This window comes from Cavia porcellus, unplaced genomic scaffold (genome assembly GCF_034190915.1).
Source record: "Cavia porcellus strain 051 isolate PalLab524CR breed Dunkin Hartley unplaced genomic scaffold, mCavPor4.1 scaffold_11, whole genome shotgun sequence".
Taxonomy (NCBI): domain Eukaryota; kingdom Metazoa; phylum Chordata; class Mammalia; order Rodentia; family Caviidae; genus Cavia; species Cavia porcellus.
Window position 1 is genome coordinate 68,621,720 of NW_026947494.1, and position 21,255 is coordinate 68,642,974.

General features: G+C 37.2%; 1 protein-coding gene across 15 annotated transcripts in view; it reads left to right on the forward strand.

Moving 5' to 3' along the window:
* The window catches only part of Asph (aspartate beta-hydroxylase), a 288,087-nt gene that overhangs the window by 184,645 nt on the left and 82,187 nt on the right, over positions 1-21,255 (forward strand). For all 15 annotated transcript variants that reach the window (XM_063258447.1, XM_063258446.1, XM_063258435.1 and 12 more), the window contains one exon: positions 14,239-14,325. In XM_063258447.1, the coding sequence (XP_063114517.1) occupies positions 14,239-14,325 (87 nt within the window). The remainder of the gene's footprint in view (positions 1-14,238; positions 14,326-21,255) is intronic.

Consider the following 21,255-nt stretch of genomic DNA (forward strand, 5'->3'; position numbering starts at 1 on the left):
CTTTTAATAATCTATTCTTGTGTTGGATTTCTGGGATGGTGATTATTATATGTCTGGGTGTAGTTTTATTTTGGTTATGACTATTTGGAGTTCTATATGCTTCACTGATCCTGATGTCAGTTTCTGATCTCATGCTTGGGAAATTTTCAGCTATTACTTCTCTAAATATCCTCTTGACATCCTTCATGTTGTCTCCCTCTCTTTCATTAATCCCTATCATTCTTATGTTATTCTTCTTTGCATCGTCTTGCAGCTGTTGAATTGTTGTTTCCTGATTCCTTGTTATTTTCAAAAGATCTTTCCTTTCCTGTTCACTAGCTGCAATCCTGTCTTCAGGGTCTGAAATTCTATCTTCACTTTCATTGAGGTGGTTTTTACAACTTTCAGTGGAGTTTTTTATTTCCTGTATATCTCTGTGCATCTGCATTATGTATTCTGTTTGTTTCTTATATTGCTCGTCTAGGGATTCTATCTTTTTGTTTAGTTCCTCCAATTTTTTATCTGTGTTTTCTTTAGATATATTTAGAATCTCTTTCATTTCTTTTATCATTTCTTCTTTTACCTGGGAGATTATTTTGAGTTTGAATTTCTTTAAAGCTTCCTGGAGTTGCTTGTCAATTTCAGTAGCTATTGTGTCCGAAAAATGAGGTGGATGGGATATATTTTCTTCTATATACATCTCTCCTAGGGTTTCTTGAGATGGGCTGGAGGTTTGAGGTTGTAATTTGGTCTTTCATTTTGTCATTTTCCTATATTTCTGTGTTTCAAGTGTTATTTGAAAGCTTCCTCAGGATCTGTTGAAAATCCCCTTCTATGTTTGCAGCTACTGAGACTCTGGCACCACTCTACCCCAAGCCATTGGGCCTACAGAACCAGTGGCCCTCCTCTGCCTGCTCAGAACTCCGCAGTTCCAGACAAGTTGGGCCTCAGGGACACTGTGCGCCCACCTGCCCCTTGGAAGCTCCACAGTTCTTCAATCGCAGCCAGGTTAGGGTACTCCCTACAGGCTGAGTTGCCTCAGGAACCTGTGGTCCCTCCCTGCTTGCAGAGATATCCAGAGTCCTCCAGACACGCAGAGAGGCCGATGAGGGCACCCCAGATCTGCCCAGCTCCTCCTCTGCACACCGATGGCCAGGCGCGGCAGCAAAACAGGCTGGGCTCGGCTGATAGTGTGGGCCCGCCCACCTGTCGGGAGCTCAGCAGTTCTCCAAGTGCAACCGGAATGGGGAGGCTGATGTGGAAGCCTCAAACCCACCTCTCCCCTTCACTGCACCTGGAAGCCTGGGGGGACTCCAACAGTCTGGGCGGAGATATCCAGAGTCCTCCAGACACGCAGAGAGGCTGATGAGGGCACTCCAGATCTCTTCTTTTACTTCTATATAGATCTTTTACTTCTTTCCTGAGATTAAGTCCTAGGTATTTCATTTTTTTCAATGCTAGTGTGAAGGTTGTAGCTTCTCTTATTTCTCTCTCAATAATTTTGTTGCTAGTATATAGGAGTGCTATTGGTTTTTGAGTACTGACTTTGCATTCAGCTCCATTGGTGAATTTAGAATACAAGTTTTCAAAGTAGTTATAGATGATCTTCTGGATTTCTCCAAGGTCTGTTATAATTTCACCGGTTTCATTCCTAATTGCATAAATTTGAGTCTTTAATAGTTTGGTAAGTTGGATAAGGGTTTGTCAATTTTATTTAATCTTTCAAAGAACCAACTTTTTGATTTATTGATTCTTTGTATTGATTTTTCATCTGTAATACATTAATTTCTGCTCTGATATTTACAATTTATCCTTGCATGCAAGTGTTGGGCTTAATCTATTCTTCTTTCACTAGAAGTTTGAGGTTCACTATTAAGTTGTATAAAAGCACTTGCTTTGTTTCCTGATATGGTTGTTTACTACTATAAATTTCCCTCTTAAGACTGCTTTCATAAGTTTCAGTATGTTGTATTTTTATTATCACTCAACTGTTAAAACCTGTACAATTGCTTCTTTAATTTCATCTGTGACCCATTTGATTATTCATTGTTCTCCTTTATGGATTCCATTTCTTTCCTATTCTGAAAATTATGGGCTTCCAGAATTTTCTTAAATTGGCCCTTTTGTTTTGTCTGTATCTTCTGTAGCATCACTAAACCTGGTCTTTATTTTTGAACACCCTTTCTGTAGTTGTTCAGGTGGTTGTTATTTAATTTCCATTTTTTGAAGTTCTTGTGCTTTTCTTTTGCCATGATTTCCCAATTTCATTGAACTATGGTCTGATAATATGCATGGAATAATTTTAATTCTTTTTCATTTACTTAAGCATGTTTTATGAGCTACTACATAGTCAGTTTTGGAGAACATTCTCTATGTAGCTGAGAAGAATGTGTATTCTGATGTTGTGGGGTGGAACACTCTACAGACATCTACTAAGTCTATTTGTTCAAAAGTTTGGTTCAGTTGAAATATTTCATTGTTGATTTTTTTGTCCAGTTGATCTGTCTCTTTGTGACAGTAGTGTGTTTAGATCCCTCAATACAATTGTGTAAGTGCTTATTTGATTTTTCATGTCCATTAGTATTTGTTTTATATACTTGGGTGCACTGATATTTGTTGCATATACATTTATGATTGTTATCTCTTCCTGTTGGATTGTTCCCTTTTTGATGATCTAGTGGCCTTCTTTATGTCTGTTAATCAGTTTTTACTTGAAATCCACTTTGTCTGCAAATAGAATAGTTCCCCCTACTTTTTCTCTGGGTTCTGGTCACATATAGTATTGTTTTCCATCCTTTGACCTTTGGTCTGTAAATTTCTTTTTGAATTAAATGTGTTTCTTATATGCAGCATATTGTTGGACCTTTGTTCTTGATTCATTGTGTCTTTTGATTGGTGAATTGAGACCATTAGGATGAATGGTTATAACTGATATGTAATGACTTGTCCTCATCATGTTATTTTCCTGTTGTAGGCTCCCCATATTTTTTTCCTCTCTCTCTTTTTAATTTTTTCCCTTGTTTGGAGGGTTCTTTCTGTTGGGGAGTTTACTCCTTGTTATCTATCTCTAGAATGTCCTTCAGAACATTTTAGAGTGCTGGTTTGGTGATCATAAATTTCCTGAGATGTTCTTTGTCAGAAGTATCTTATTTCTCTGTCAGTTTTAAAAGATAGTTTTGTAAGGTACATCAATCTGTGTTGAAGTATGTTATCCTTTAGAACTTGAAATACTTAACTCCAAGATATTCTGGACTTGAGAGTTTGTGCTGAGAAGTCAGCTATGATTCTGATGGGCTTTCCTTTATAGATGATTTGTTTCTTTCCCTAACAGATTTTAAAATTCTATTATTGTTTTTAATTTCTGGAATCTTGACTATGATCTGACTGGCTGTAGTTTATTTTCAGTTGGGGCTAATTGGAGTGCTATATGCCTCATTTATCTGTATGTCAAACTTTCTCTCTACCAGGTAAATTTTCAACCATGACATTTGTGAACAGTTTTTGTAATATCATTTGTGATATATCCTCCTTTTTTTACTGCAATCAATTTTAAGTTATTCTTCTTTGTCTCATCCAGCAGCTGCTTGATTGATTTCTTATGGTGCTCTGCTATTTTTGAGATATCATTCTATTCATGGTCGCTAAATGCTAGGCTGCCTTCTATATCTGAGATCCTGTCCTCACATGGCTTAATCTCCTCTGAATAACTTCAGTGAAATTTTTATTCTTCTGTATATCTGCATGAATCTCCTTTATGGATTCCATTTCTCTCCTATTCTGAAAATTATGGCTTCCATAATTTTCTTAAATTGGTCCTTTTTTTTTTTGGTCTGTATCTGCTCTAGCATCACTAAACATGGTCTTTATTATGGACACCATTTCTGTAGTTGTCTGAGAGATTGTTTATGATTTGATTTTTCTCCAGATTCTCATTAAGTTGCTTTGTTGCTACTTCAGAGAGGTTAGGGTGGGAGGCTTTTGGATTGTCCCACAAGATTGCCTTCTGGGTTTGCCTTTGATGAACTTGGATGTCTGACATTGCATTTTGTTGAAGTGTTGTCTTGTTTTCTTTTCTTTATTTAGTTTAATTTCTGGGGTGATGCTTATAAATTGCCTATGGTGGATTGCCTTAGGACCCTTAGGTAATGACTAATGTAAATACACTGAGGTATTTCCCAGGTGTAACTGGTTTTGAGTTTGCAAGATGAGACGTTTCTGCTTCTTTGGCCCAGTTCTTTGGCACTTTACCACAGTCTTTTCTGTGACCCTTAATCAATGTGAATCATGAAGTAACAGTGAGAATAGTTGTTTAGGACAATTACGGCACTTTTGCAGCATCAAACACAGCCTAAAAAATGAGCAATCAAACTAACCATTAATTTGCCAGTTTTAATCATATGAACTAGATTTGTGGTTATATAACAAAATCTAAAACAAAACAGAAAATTATATGCAGTATACACATCCTTAGTATGTCATTTTTGGCCTCAGGGATTAAAATTTAAAATGAGTTAAGGAGAAAATAGAGAATTAGAAGAAGAGAAAAATAAGTATAGAGGACAAAGGGGAATCATGCTAACTCTGGGAAACAAGTTGCAGCAGACTGGAGGGAAAGAGAGAAGAAAAAGATAAAAAGAACAGAACCATAACCACAAAGATGCTAGAAACCACATTCACATTCATATAAAAACAAGATCAAACAATGAAGGAAAAAAAAGCAAAAACAAGCACAAAATGAAAACAAACTGACTATCACCACAGCAAAAAGCAAATGAGAGTGGGAAAAAAATCCACTTTTAGGCTTTTCTCTGCTGTCACTAGTAGACAACCTTTGGAGACAGTGTCCCAATCCATGCCAATCTGTCCCAGGAAGGCAGCAGTCGGTTTTAAGTGGGACAGTGGATAATCTCTGTAAACTTGCACTTTCTGGCTGAGACCAGGTTCATTTGGCATGCAGCTGTCAGTACCCCTTCTGTGGGCCTGAACCCAGAGGGATCCACTGGATGGAGCTAGCACCATCTCTCATTTCTGATCTCAGCCAGCCCATCTCCAAGATGGTTCTAAACTAACTGCTCTCTCCCAGGGAGGACTGAGCCCACAGCCCTCATCACCATCCAGTGCAGTCCTTCACATCCTCTGCTCTCCTATACTGCTGTATCTCTCTATGGGAGCCTCTGGAGTCACCAGCTGTCATCATCACTGTGTGCAGATTTGAACAGTTTCTCTCCCACAGTGAGTCCCGACTCAGGGCAAAGATGCTACTGGCTACTTCTTTCTTCTTCATTGAAGTTCCTCTCTTTACTCTCTCCGTGGGCTTCAATTAGTGCCTCAAATCCTTCCTGGGTCCAGAGGAACCACTTCTGTACTTCCTGTTTTCCTCATATTGCTTTAGTCCAGCATCTGGATGGTGACTCTCTGAGAGGCTCTTTCTGTGTCACTTACTGCTCTGCCATCTTGGTCTCCCTCCTGTGATTTGAAATATCTGCATTCCTTTATAGACATTCCTTTTTTGATAAGAATAACTTGACAATAAATTGAAATTGAATGTTCTTTTAATTTGTTCATATTCAGACTCCCAAATTATCAGACCCCAAAATACGATGATAGTTAAAATCTTTAATTAATCCTATACTTCTTTTTCATGAATATTTCTCTTTCTTTACATTGGACTTAAATTTGAACTGTGTAAATGCTCATTAGTTTTCTTGTATTTTTTTTAACCCAGTAGCCATTAGCTTAAAAGAGAAAGGAGGGCATAAGATAGGTAAATATAATTGTTGTAGTTTAGCTCTGGAATGTCTTCCCAAAGCCTCATGTACTTAGAAGTGTAACTTTTGCAAGGTGATTGGATTATGGGGTGCAGTACTCATTCACCGATGTGTTCAGAAGCTGAGTGTGCCGTGGGAGTTGTGGCTTGTGTGGAAGGCAGGTCCCTGGGGACATGACCTGGAAGAGCATCTCTTTGTCCCTGACCCCTCACTTTTCTCTCTGCTTCCTGGCTACTATAATGTGAGCAGGTTCCCTTCATTGTGCCCCTCTGGCTTGCCATGTCTGCATTGGAGCCAGCCAACCATGGACTGTACTTGTGAGCCCATATAAAACTGTCCTTTGAGTTGTGAGCATTATATACTTGTCTTGGTGACAAAGAAAGTGACTAAAACAATAACAAAATGAACTTCCAAATATTATTGGAAGTGAACCAGTAAGCATAAAGACCTTTACAAATAACACAAGATAATGTTCTGAAGCCAAGGTTTGGCTTACTTTGCTCAGTAGTTAGTAAAAATGTAATAACTCCAATGAGTATTATAGCAAAGTCATTATTCACTTCCCCTAACTTTAACCAGACTGAAACATTTCTAGCCTATCTTACTAAACTTTTTTTTTAATTTTATTTAAGGAGAAAAGAAAAAAAAAAGCAGGGAAAGGGTACAAGTTATACAGATTTACAGAAAAAAAATGAACAGTAGGAAATCACTAGTTAATGGATTACATATTGTCATCTTAGAAATAATTGTTCAAGTCACAAAATTAAAGCTTGTAAAGTGGACATTCCATCAATGATACTGCAAACAGTTCTGTTCATTGATCCAATAAAACTCTGTGATATCATTTTCTATCTTATACACTTAAATATACATGCAGTTATATAGTTTGGAGCACTTTCTTTTCCTCTCTTTTGTACCATGACTATTACACATTTTGGGTTTCATTGCTCCCACGGTTCTTATTACTTTTTTGGAAGAGAGTAAAACCAAATGTGACATAAGAGAACAGACTCGGTCAAGTCAAAAGGGTGGACATAATAGATAATGTAAAAACATAATACAAGGTGATCAACAATGGTTACCATAATGCCTCCCGCTATCTCTAATAGAATTGCCTATATCATCAGTTATAATAAAATTGAACAAAACAGTAAAGAACGAAACCAACAAAACCAAAACATTGGAGACATTGTAGGTCTTCAAAAGTAGATAAAAGTCAACAAGAATGGGCGTCATAATGAATCTCATTATCTTTACAGCTGATGCCTAAACTTTCGAACCTGATACTATCCAGCAAAACAGAATAGGGGAACATCAGTTAAAAACCAGATGGTGAGACTAATACAGGGCTTTAAATCAAGGTAACGAAAAGTCAAAGTGGGTTACTATAATATATCCTGCTATTTTTTTCCTTTAATTAAAAGGATAAAGATAAAAAAGTAAATAATGGAGTGGAGATTGAGATAAAAGAGGGCATAACAATGAAACAGCGCAGATCAAAACATAACCATTTAAGCAGAATAGTGTTTCACCACCAGATAATCCTAACCTAAAAGTAGTTACCATATTGTCTCTTTCTTTGAAATCCTTGAGTACAACTTCGTATACTGTAGCATTAAGTATATCAAAACAATGTAAAACCATTCAAGAGAATGACAGCATTACAGAGTATTTAGAATCGACTAACAGAAAATGAACAATGGTCTCTGTATAATCTCCTTGTCTTTAAAAGGTTTTTGCTTATACTATCGTACATAATAAAATCCAATAAGATACAGCCTATTTAGACCATTGGAGACAGAAGGACAAAAGCTAGATGAGACTTCAAAACAAGATGATACTAAATCAGTATTACCTATTAAGATGTCATTTTCTCCAAAATAGCTGTTCCTATCATCCAGTCTTCTCTGCCTCATTTCTGTTGAGCTCTTTTTCTGTCAGTAGCTGTCAGTTTGTCTTCTTCATTTTGTTCTCTGCTCCATTCATTGTGGCCTCTCTGCTATTATTTCTGGATTCTTTGTATTTTTCTTTTTTTAGAATATCCTGCAAAACTCTCTTTAGAGTTGAATTGGTGGTTGCAAATTCCCCCAGTTCCTCTTTATCCTGGAAGCACCTTGTTTTTCCATCAATTTCCAGGGACAGTTGTGCAGGATATCTCAATCTTGGCTGGAGATTATTATCTTTCAAAGCTTGAATTATTTCCCCCCACGCTCTTCGTGATTTGATGGTTTGTGCCGAGAAATCTGCTGTAATTCTGATGGGTGTTCCCTTGTAAGTGGTCTGTTTCTTGTCTCTTACAGCTTTTAATATTCTGTTCTTGTATTGAATTTCTGGAACTTTTATTATTATATGCCTGGGTGTTGCTCTGTTTGGGTTGTAGGTGGCTGGGGTCCTGTATGCCTCATATATCTGAGTATCTTTACCTTTTGCTAAATTAGGAAAATTCTCCTGGATTATTTCTGTGAGTAGCTTTTGTAGTTCACTTGTTTGTGTCCCTACTTCTTCTTTTATGTTCTTAATCCTTAAGTTATGGATCCTCTTATCATCTTCTTGTCTTTGTATTATTGCTGTTTGTTTCTTTGTTATTTTTAAGAAGTTTTTCATTTCATTCTCCCATATTACAAGTCTGCCCTTCAGTTCAGATAGTCTGTCCTTAGTTTCTTTCAAGCTGTTATGCCAGTCTTCTATAGACTTCTTAGTATCTTGGTAGTGCCTTTGAACCTGCTTCACGTATTCTATGCTTTCTCTGTTTTCTCCATCAAACAATTCTCCCCTTTTTTTCTGTTCTTCCATTCCACCACCTGTTTTTTCTTGGGTGGTACTTAGCATTTCTCTAACTATTCTGCCTACTTCTAGCTTCAGGTCGTTGATAACTTCATTCCTGAATTGGTCTATGAGGCTCTCTATATGGTGCCTTATGTATATTGGTGCGGTGTCTGCTATTGCCTGTTTCTCAGAATTGGGGGCCGAGGAGCCTTTCTTGTTGCTGCCTTTTCCCATGCTGCCTCTTCTTCTCTGTTCCTTATATATGCAAGCTTATATAAGAGGCCCAGCTTCTCTCCCAGTCAGCCACAGCCTGATCGAATTGCGCCAGTTAGGTGTTCCCGCTCACCGCTGCGCACCAGGAAGTTACGGACCAGGCAGCCTACGCGTCTCCCCTCCCGGCCACCGTCAGGCTCTGGGATCTGGGTTGGGACAGTCTACCAGGTCCGCCGGCAGGGTCACGCAGGCCAGGCACTTTTCACCAATCCCACCCGAGAGGGGGATGTGTGGCTGGAGTCGCCACAGCGCCCTGCTCCCGCAGGACTGCTTGGGCCCAGAAAGTCCTCTGCTGGAGTCAAACTGTGGTAGAGTGTCAGTTTCTCTCACTCACCTCACCACAAGTCAGTGCACGCCTCCCTGCCGTTCGCAGATTGCCGTTCTCAGAGCTTCTGTGTGTCTCTCTCCTTGCCGAGCCACTGTAGAGGCAGCCAGCCGCCACGCGGCGGGAAACCCAAATCGCGGCTTACAATGGCGCGGGGTCCAGCCTCCACACCGAGGCTTTTCTCTTCATGTTTTAGCACCAGGACTGCATTCCAAGTTGGTTTCTCTCAGCCCAGTTCGTTCCTGAGTCAGCAGAGCATATCTCCACCTGCTTATGTCTCCTTAGTCCGCACCATTCCTGGCTTCTGAGCCGAGTCTTTCAGAGAGCCTCCGGTAGTTGCTGTTATCTGTCCGCCATGTTCTCCCGGAAGCTATCTTACTAAACTTTATGAAGTTAAATCATCCACTATTTGTGGTAAATATGCATTTCTGAATAGAAATAGAGCAAGAATCATCCTTTTCTTTCTCCCCCTTTAGAATCTTGCACTTTTTTCTGGACTAAATGCCATTTATGAGAAAATGTAAAATACCAGTTTCACAGGGAACTTTTGGAATAAAACACAAGTGAACAGCTCTGGATAAGGATTTTTATGTAGTTCTAATAAATGTAAAGAAGGACCTTGTTATCAAAGGGCACATAAATCAGTTGGACATAAAGGTACTAGATCCATCCATGGGTACTGTCCACTTCATATGGAGAAATTATGATGATTTCCTCTATGAGGACTGTGAATGTATAACAGGATAAATAAATAGCCATAAATGCAACTCTTTCTTCTGATACACCCATGAGTTGTAATACTGACTAAATCAACAGTATAATTATGTCTTTTTAAAAATTCATTTTTGTAGTTACTACTTTCAAAGGATGCAATTTAGTGCACTGGTATAACTAACTGAAGACCAGGCCAAGACAGGTCCAAGACAGCCACTGTAGCCTCATTTCACATAACAGGTTCCAGTACTGAACTATGGAAAAGTACATGATCACCTTTTTTTATCCAAAAATATAGACCATATTTTAATTTTTTATATATTATTATTTTCTAAAGTTTCTCTCTACTCCAGAAGGTTTTGAAATGATATAATGGAGTACATTTATTTCTTGCAATCATTTACTATTGTTTTATTATAAATGAACATGAAAAAAGAAAAAGTAGGAAAAATATAACAAAGTCAAAGTAAAGTGAACATATAAATGTTCATTTCGTACTACAGACTTTAAATCATACTAGCAATGATGCCTCCTGAACTTTCTTTAGGCAGAACAAAGGAAATAAAAGCAGACTGAAAGATTATACTTCATCAGCATTGCTGACTACACCAAATACAGAGAAAAGTATTCTTTTATGATCTTGGTAAAGGATACACTGATGAATGCAAACTTCCTACCATCCTGCCAGTAGATTCTGTAATATATCTACGTGACCATGTCATAATGTCCTTTAGCCCCACCTACTGGCCTTAAGCCAAACGAAATCTGTGCCCCAAGCACAACTTCTCCAGTGAACTGTCTCATTCCTAAATAAGCTAAGTTGGAGAACAGTTAATCTTTGGTAATTATTTATAAGCATTGTGTCACTTTAAATGAGAAGTGCAAAAGAGTACTAGGAACTAGGAATATAAAATTCTTAGAAATGACATTCTTTCAGACTAAGAGCAAGCATATTAATGTTGTAGGCAGTTGATATTGAGAGCAGGATGTACAGTCCCTTAGGAAGGCCACCTGTCCTGTCCTGAGGAAATTCAAAGGATGCCTCGGACATAGCCAAAGTATTCCATTATTTTCACAACCATGAAGTGTCAGAGAAACAATGTGCTTTATCACATTTGTTTTGAGTATTGTTATTCCTGTTTTTAATATGGCAGTAGTACATGTAGTGCTCACAAAAGTAGCTTCAATATTGGCAATTTAAATGTGTAAGATACATAGTAGACTGAAAATGCCCCTGTGTAAAATGTTCATGTACTAATCCTGGAGCCTATAAAGTTACATTATTTGTGGAAAGGTTCTTTGCAAATAATATTAAAATCTTGAGTTGAAATTATCCTGAATTTTTATACCATAAATGCAATCTTTTCTTGAAAAATAAGAGAATAGAGGGACTATAGTAACATGATTGCATTTACGGCACAAATGGAAAATTCAGGAAAATTTCAACTCAAAGTTTTAATGTTATTTGCAAAGAACCTTTTCCTAAATAATATGACATTTATAGGCTCCAGGATTAGTACATGAACATTTTACACAGGGACATTTTCAGCCACAGTTTGTGCTGTCACTGTTTTGATTTTTTTAATCATTTTTTATGCCTAGATCATGTAACCTGAACAACTACTTCTAAGATAACAACAAGCAATATATTAGCTAGTGTTGAAAAAAAGACAGAATAGAGGGAAACTTGATTCAAACAAACAGAAGGTGTCACCCAACAATAAGGTGTTCATAACTCAACATGAAGAAAGAAGTGGCAATTGGAGTATTACAGCTATAAATCAGTAAATATTGGCAAAAGGCCAGGACTTTTAGAAAGAGCATGGGCTTGTCAACATCTTAATTTCAGCCCGGAGAAACTAAGTCTGTACATCTGTTCCTCAGAATAGTGAGGGAACAAGTTTCTCTTGTTTATGCTACCAAGTTTGTGACAATCTGGTACAGCATCCCTAGGGAACTAATGCAGATTTTGGTACTGGGCTGTGGAATACAGCAATACCTGAAAGTGTAGAAGTGGGTTTGGAATTGGGAAAAGAAAAGAGATTAGAAGAATGTTGAACCAAATGGTAGGAAAATTCTAAATTATCTTAAGATGTTAGTAGGAACATAGATGTTAAAGATGCTTCTCTTGAGGGCTCTGGAGGAAGTGAGGACAGAGCAAAGTTGAGAAATCTCCTTTCACCTTTAGAGAAAACATTTATCATAAAGGACAGATTGAGAGTGTAAATGTAGGCAATAAAGCTCCTTGTGGAAAGTACCCAGAATAAAATGAAGAATATATTATTGAAATCTACAGGAAAGTGTCCTTTGTTACACAGTGGCAGGAAACTTATCTGAATTGTGTTTTAAAGTTACGTGGAAAGCAGTACTTAAACCAGTAAATTTGGATATTTAGAGGAGGAGATACCCAAGGAAGTGTTGAAGGTGCAGCCTGGTTCCGTTTTGTGTTTTATGGTAAAACATGAGAAGAATATAAAATGAGAAAAAAGCGGTTAAGAAAAAAATAAACCAGGCCATGTCATTTGATATTTTCTCAGCCTATCAGATATAGAAGAAACTAACAGTAGAAAATGCATTATTAGGAAATTGTGCTCTGCCTATAAGTCCAGGAACAGGGCTGCGAACCTGTTTCCAAAGAGAGTGAGTCTGTGACTCAACAAAAGTCAAGAATAAAGATGAGATCATACAGAATGAGTATGTGAAGCAGCTTCTTATCCAATGGTGTGCATTCTTGTAACATACATAGGAGACTCATAAGTTTTTAGAATATTAGAGAAGCAGAAATACTGCCAACTTGGACTAAAAAAGATAGATAAAAATGACAGATGACTGACACACACTCAAAACAGCTGATAAAACAAAGCAGCCACAAACCTGTGCCATCTTTTATTAAGAGAAAGGACCACTCTAAGGTCAGGTCCTTGGATTCAAAAGTCCAAGGAAAAGAGTGCAAGAGCCAGAGCTAAGGACACAGGGCTAGAATCTCAAGCCACAAGGAATTATTCCCAGATCTTGACAGTTAGTGGAATCTACCTGTGGCCAAGTTTTGAAGTTGCTTGGAATAAATTACAACGTCCTCCTTTTTTTAAGAATAAGAGTACCTGTAAATGTTTTACAGTGCTTATCCTGTTGTTGTATTTTATAATTAGGTACCTTGTTTTCTATTTTTATAAATCTATACATGAAGAGGAACATTACCTTAGGGTGAATCATAACTATAACGTGTATAATTCATACCTGATTTAGATAATGAGACTTGGAACTTGGGGTTGATAAGATTTAGATGAAGTTTTAGATTTGAGTGGATGCTATGACTTGAGACTTTTGTAGATTTTGAAATAAAGTGAACATATTTTGCATGTGGGACATACATGAATCTTTACGAGCCAGATGGCATACTCTGGTAGGCTGTAAAGGGGCCTTCCCAAAAGATATCCATGGTGCAATATCTAGGGTATGTAAATGTTAAGCTTATTGGAAAGAGGATTGTTCTAGATGTGATTAAGTTAAAGACCTTGCAGTAGAGACATTTTTGTGGATTATCTGAGAAGACCCTGAACACATTCTTATAGGAAAGAATCCAATTGAGATTTGACACAAACAAAAGTGAAAACAAACCAGGTATGGTGGTGCACACCTCAGGAAGCTGAGGCAAGAGGACTATTTCAAATCCAAAGCCAGCTTGGGCTAAATGGCAAGTTCAAACTACATAGTGTAACCCTGTCTCAAAAAGAATTTTTTTGAATACAAACACATAGGGGAAATGTGATGAGAAGATGGAGAAAGGAAGGCAAATACCAGAATAATGCACTACAGGCCAAAAAATACCAGTGTCTACTAGAACTAGAGAAGACTCACCACAGACCCTTGCCTTTGCCTCTAGGGCATGTGCAGCCTCACTTACCTCTTGATTCCAGCCCCAGCAATAGATTGTGAACTTATGTTCTCTACAACTGCAAGAGAATCAATTTGTTACTTTGGCCACCAAATCTGTTATGATTTCCTACAGCAGCCTAATGCAAAGTGTTTATTAAAAAGTACAGGCAAAAGGCATTGAATGCAAATTTTTTACCATGCTTTAAGTTCGTTTACAGAAAAAAAAATACTCCTTTTTAAGATTAATACTATGAGAGGGATAATGCAACATATGTATTGAAAGAAAATGCAATTTTTAACATAAATTCATCTTACATCTTTGTCAGGCATTCTTTATGAAAATTTAGTATGTTCATTTATATTTGTTCTACAAGTTTTTTTTATTTTTTGTTTTGTTTTGGTTTATTAGGTAAGAGCCTTTAGATTCAGAAAGAAGTGTGAAAACTTCTGGCAGAATCATTTGGTGACTATTGAGAAACTACATAGAATAACATTGTGCTAGGCACTCAGGCTTACTTATGTAATTGTATCCAACAGGGGAAAACAGAGGAAGCAAAGAATGCATTTGACGAACTGGTGCACAAATACCCTCAGAGTCCACGAGCAAGATACGGGAAAGCACAGGTATTCCAAAACCTCTCTATTTCAAAAATTTTCCTGATCTTCATGTGCTCTCTATGATTGGATTTTTCACTTGCCGTAACATGCATTTTCTCTGTGCCTCTTCTAGTTTCCATATAGAATTTGCTTTTCATGTCTATGCATAAACCCAAGCAAGTAATCCCACTTTAAATAAAACAGTTAATTTTCAATACTGTAACCTGCTGAGTCTAGTAATTCTATGATTCATTCCACTTGGGACTATAATACTGTTTTCACTTCTGGCTCCTCTGAGCTATAAGGTTCCCAATTGTAGAGGTTGCAAGATTCTTAGAAGAGACTTTTTAAAAATATAGAGTAGAAAGTACTTTGTTTCCTTCAACTGACTCATTTCTTCCACTCCTCCTTTCCATTCCTCGTCCTCACCATCTCATCTCTGTTTCTTTGTCTTCCACTCCTTTTGTGAAGCCTGGACACAGTGACTGTAATTGCATGAACCCACCTGTACTGTGTCCTATTTTAGCCTTGAGGATATCTGTGTTGTACTTTTTCATAAGAAGGTCGGTCAGATGTGATTACAAAAGAAGATGCAGAAAAGGCTCAGGAATAAAACAGAGGTTATTGTACTCCTTTCCCACAATCAGAAGGCCTAGCACACCATGCAGGGCCACCCTGAAAAGATACCATGGTGGCTAGGAAGCAGAGGACTAGAGTGACAGGGAGACTTTGGCTACTATCTTTATGGGTTTCCATGGGACTTGCAAGGTGGGTCTGGGTGAGCCGGTTAAAACTGGCTGTTTTAAATAACTTAAGCAGCCTAGGGACTATAGTTGCAGTTTCCAGTGGTCACGTTCAGATAGAGGAGGTCAACTTCTTGGTTCTTAATTTACTTATTAAAAGCTTGCTTACCTAATCTCTCTTTCAGATGGGAAGCCCTCAAAAAGTAGTCTCTCTCCAGCCAGAGGTTTTTTAAGGAAGTTAGGCATTATAATAATTTAAAATAAATAAATAAATAAATTTAAAAATATAATGAACCCCATAAAGGTCTCTATCCTTGTGGATCTTAAACTCTACTGGAATTTTTAAAAATTACTTACTGGAAAAATATTTAGTGCCAGACTCTGTTTTAGGCACAAAAATACAGTCATCAATAAAATCTGATTAAAAACCCTCTGTTTTTATGATATTTCCATCATAAAAGGGAAGATAATTCAAAAAAACAAATAGGTACTGTTTATTTTTGCTAGTATAAATGCTGAGACGAACGAAAATATGGCAGTCACTGGACATGTGAAAGCCTTGAAATGGTGAAAAGGGTGACAGAGAAAGGGCTCTCCAAGCAGGTAATATTTAAGCAAAGCTTTCAAAGTCTTATTTAAAGTATATTATGATGTCAAAAATGACTACATTATATCATATTAATAATGCAGGCTGCAAGAAAAGAAGATAATTAAACAAAAAGTGTATCTATTAAGAGGTTTTGGTCATAGACAATGTGATTGAAAGTGACAGAGAAAATAGCATTTCAGATAAGGGTGTCAGAAAGGGCTCTCCAGGGTGGTGATATGTGGCTGAGATGTGACAAGGTTGCAGAAGGAGCTATTCAGGCAGAAGGAACAGCAAGGAAAAGACCAGGATGTAGGGAAACATAAGCCCACAAAGAAAGAAGGGCATGCCGAGGGAGCTGGAGGAGCACAGGAGGACCAGAGCCTTGAGGATTTTATTCTACATGTTCAAGAAAGACATTGTAGGGTTTTATGCATGGGTGTGATAGTCTGGTTGTTTTTCATGGAGAATAAATTGGTTTGGACTATGGGAACAGAAGTAGCTATATGACAAATAACTGTGTCAGTGTATGCAGGAGGAGAAGATGGCTGCCTGGCTGTGGTCACACCCAGGAAGTGGGAGTGGCAGATAGATGGTAGAGCCAACAGACTTGATGAATTCAATGGAAAGATTAAAGAAAGGGTAGATTCAAGCTTCCCTTCTGATTTTTCTGGTTTGGCTAACTGAGGAAGCAATAACATAAGTTCCTTACTAGGAAGAACTGGTTTGGATGGATTCTGAAATCAGAAGATCACTTTTGGTCTTGTAAAGTTCATGATGCTTATTAGACATTCAAGTGGATGTATCAAGGGGGCCACTGGATTGGTGGCATTGGGAACTCAAAATAAAAGCCAGAGCTGGTATATACAAATGTGCTAGACTTTAAAGCTCCTCTATCATCCTTAGAGGTATGAAACTGTCGGCCATGCTGGAAAACAGTAGGCATGGGGCTACAGAAATGTTTCAGACCTGGGACAACCAGACTGTTTTGGGGTGGGGGCATGCCTGTCAGCACTTAATACCCCCAACTACTGACAACTCAATAGAGTATACAGTACATCTCACTCTGAACTAAAGATGGGGTCATTTGGGTGCTCAAATTCTTCTTATCTCATTCGAAAATTTAATCAGGTTTTATTAATTAAATTTTTAAAAAGCAAATTTGTGAAAAAATTAGTATGTCTTATCTATATTATACACCAGGCCTAGGAGACAGAAACTATGATTTTTGTAACTTGTTTTGTCCAGTAATCCTCTAATATTCTAAACTGCAGTTGCCATTAAGTAAAAAAGAATGTGTTTGTTATCAGAAGATCATGCTGGTTCTGATAAGTGATGTGTTTTGTCATGATATTAAGTCTTTTGATTAAGAAAACATATCAACAAGAGAAAATGATTTTTGCAAATACTAATTTAATTATGGCAAAAATACTTTATGCTTTGAAAGTTTTCTTTATGTTTGATTTTGATTGTGGGTGCCAAAGTCTAAATAAATGTAGTGCTTTTGAAACACAGTTATCGCCATATTTATATCCTTATTTCACAGAAGCAATTTGAGATTTAGGCCTCAGGCCATATTTTTATCTCTGTTATGCTATAGATATTATTGATTAACATTAATGTGGAATAAAGCAAAATTTAGGCATATAAATTAAATTTTAATAGAATAATTTAAAGGAAAAGTTATTCATAAGAAGTTTAAATATAAAAGTTTGACAGAACTTTAATAGGGATGAAATAATTATGACTTCTTTATTTGTTAGCACATTAAACAATTACTATAGAGTATCCAAACAAACTTTAAAAATTCAGCAACATTAAGCTAGATGTGATCTATAACATCTATCTTTTATTGAGTAAGATAGATAATGGCTGATCCTTGGCATCACTACAAAAATCAATTTTGAACAAGCTCCCTGAAAATTGGACACAAAGCCTTGAACTATAAACTCCATTCACATTATTATCTTCCACAAACCATTAATGTCTCTAAGGCCAAAAATGATACTTCTCCTAGGAAGTTTGACAAGATGAATTATTTCATCAGCAAAAGGCTGTGTGAGATGTTCATGTCCTGTGTTAAATATTCCATGTTAGCCCAGCTTGTTTTATCTGAACATGCTCAACTACTAGAAAATCAACCTAAAATTCTGATTTCTAAAGCAAGTCTCTGTCAGACTCATGGAAGAGATTTAAGTAATTATATCACATTTAAATACTAATATTTTCCCAGTTCTACAAGTTGCAAACAGAAAGCAATGGGACTCAGGGAAAGTGACAAGGCAGACAAGTTGTGTCATCTTTCTCTCTTTTCAGATAAAGTTTAGAGAACTCTGTTCCTGCCTTTATAAAGAATTTCCTTGGTAGGACTTTTTCCTTCTCTCACCTTGTGCTGACCTCCAGTTCCAGGATGCATTTGATAGCTTTGTAGGTTCCAATGGAGAAGGTGAACTCAACAGTCTCAAAAAGACTCTCTCAGCTCTTAGAATTGTTTCTATTTTGTCTTCTATCAATAATGTTCATGATCTGGTGAGTTAATTCACCATAACCCAATTCAGAAGCAGGTGATGGCTCAAAAGAAATAAAAGCTTGATATGAGTATACAGTGTAAAGCCATGGTGGTAACATGACCAGTGTGAGCCACTGACCTGGACCATTCTCTCCTGGGAATAAATCCATTCTGGGAAACCAGTTACACATTTGAAAGGAGACATAATGGATCTGAAGCATACTTTCTTCCAGCAAGGGTGCACACTACCTATTTTGAATCTTAGAGATTTTTCCCTACCAATTTCCTTTCTTACTAATGTGTCCCCACTGGCTTGAACCACTGGTGTTACATGCATGACTATTCCTTGTGGAACGAGCTGCCTGGTGGGACTCTCATACATGTACCATTGGTGGTCCAGAGATTCCTGACAGTGAGATGTGTGAATCACGACTCCTTTGTGAATAGTAATCTGTTCACTTCTATCACCACTACTTCATGTCTAGTTTCATCATGTCTGAAAACGGAACCTAGTCAGTACATATTATCAAGATATTTCATTGATCTGTTTTTGTGTGAAAAGCTTCTCACAGATGTCTTCATTGTCATTAAGTCTTGCTAGTTTTTGTTTTTGTTTTTGTTTTATTTTTCCATTTGAGAGTAGGGAACAGATGGGTCATTTTCTTACTGGTCCTCAAATCATGGAGTTTTGCTTTATTTGGATTCTGCATATATCTATATATTGGCCCAGCCCATACTTCAACAAGGTAAACATGTAGATAAACATATTTACATTTCTGATTAAGAATTTTATGTATGCCGCTTTCAGCATCTTGCTGGTATTATCTTTGTTCAAATGGTAATTCTTAAATTATTATCTATGTGTGATGAGCTATTGGTGACCATTTTACACGTTCTTTTTCTCTTTGTACTTCCAGTAGTTCATTCCTATTCTTAATCTCCAACTATCAATTTAACTTTCCTTTAACTAAAAAAATAGCAGTGTCCAGAGAGAATTGCCATGTAGTTGTACTGTTGTTCTAATGACCATCTACTCCTATGTCCATGTGCTCTAGCGTCCTGCTGTTGGCCTGAGTGGACTATACTGGTCCCTTTCCCTTCTCACCTTCTGGAAGACATCATCCCGATTTCTGTGTCTCATCATTCTTCACTACTGAGTCTTTCACATTCACTTAGAGATATATCCGTTATTTCTCATCCTTGAAAAATCTCTCTGTTTCTATATTCTGCTCTACCTAGTAGCCCATTTGTCTTCTTTTATACCTGAAGATTTTGAAGGAGTTGTGCCTATCTCCATTTGGAGTTTCATATATCCCAAATCCAACTCCTCATTCCATATTTCCTCAAACCAATTTTATCCTATCTTCTCATTCCTAGAGAATGATATTTCCATCAGGTAGTCACTTAAGCCAAAAAGCTTGAAATCATCCTTGACTTCTCTCTCTTCTTTTCTTTCATTCCCTATCTTCCTACCATCTGCAGATCTGCTGGCTTTCACCTCCAGAATGTATAATCTATATTCACTGCCTACTGCCTTGTTCCTGCTGCCTTAATTCAACCCTCCATAATCCAACTGGAACATCCTGCTTGGGTTCCCTGCTTCTTTCAAAGCCTATTCTCAATACTGCTGTTAGCATAATCCTTTCAACATACAGGCCAGACCGTGTCCAAAGCCCTGGTGTCCTTCCATCTTGCTCAGTGTAGCAGTTTTCAGTAGCTGACCAGGCCTGCCTCCCTAGGCCCCGTCAGTCTCCCTCACTCTCCTCCTTGCACCTGTCTTTCCTCTGTGCCTCACTACCACCCTAGAGCTGTTTTTTGTGTTCTGTTTGCCATACTCTTCCCCCAGACAATCATAGTCTCCTTTTGTGTCAGGACCTCTTTGATAACACTGATTAAGCTAGCTACTTCCGTTCTGCTCACTCAGTACTCTTCAGCATGCTCAATTTTTTTTTTAAAGAAAAGGAAATGAAAAAAAATACATGGAGATAAAAAAAAGGTAGAAATAATACAAAATTACAGACAAACAAAAGGTAAGAAATTGCCGGTTGATAAGTTACAAATTGTCATCTTCGAAATAGCTGTTCAGGTTATAGAATTAAAGTATTTAGAATGACATTCAAAAAAGTGACCCTACAAACCATTCTGCTCTATGATCGAACAAAAGCTCAGTAATATGATTATCAGTCCTACACATTTGTTTTACATCTCAAAGAGGGTAAGATTAACCATATCAAAACAGAACAGAACATTTAAAAAAAAATAAAAAACAATTTAAAGAAATACAGATTTCAAAGCAAGTCCACTGGAGATCTTCATTATCTAACTGTCTCTAGCTTCTTACAAATAGTTGTCCCTATCTTCACCCACTTTATATACTTATTGCATATTATAGAACTAATCAAATCATTACAGGATGATGAAGTCTTTTTAGGTCCTCAAGTTCCAAATTAGGGAAGACAATAGCAACTACCATCACATCTCTCATTCTCTTTGTGATAGCCATCCCCATCTCTGCATATGCTAAAGTTGAACTGAAGAAACCAGTCCAATGTCATTCTAATCAGCGAACAATAGATTGCTAGAATTTACATTATAATGCTACAAAATAAGCCTCGGGTTTCTCAGCTTCTCTTCCTCAGAGTATTTGTTCCTTACATCTTGCATTATATAGTCTGTTCCCGTAAAAAATTTAAGGAAAAAAAAAAAAAAACCATGTGTGAATTTCTACCTATATATCTATCCTCTCTGTATTATAGGGAAAACCAAGTCATAGCAAGACAGCAAAACAATTTCCTAGAAAAACATGCAATGGATAAGACATATAAAACTACAGTATAAATGATCTTCCGTAGCTATTATGTTTTCTCTTGTTATTTTCAATAGATTTGTCCACAACACTGGCTTATTATAGTTAAACATACTATCACCTATTTTTATAAAAACTTAACTTTGACTGCATTGTAGGATTTGAGAGCTGTTACTGATTCATACCAGTATGGATATCCTTTACATCTTGTCATGCTCAGAGTAGTTTCCTCTACTTTTAGGGTTGATTCTAACAAGCATACCAATTTCAAATAGAATCAGTCAAGGCCAACCAATAGTCTTATGATTCAGAT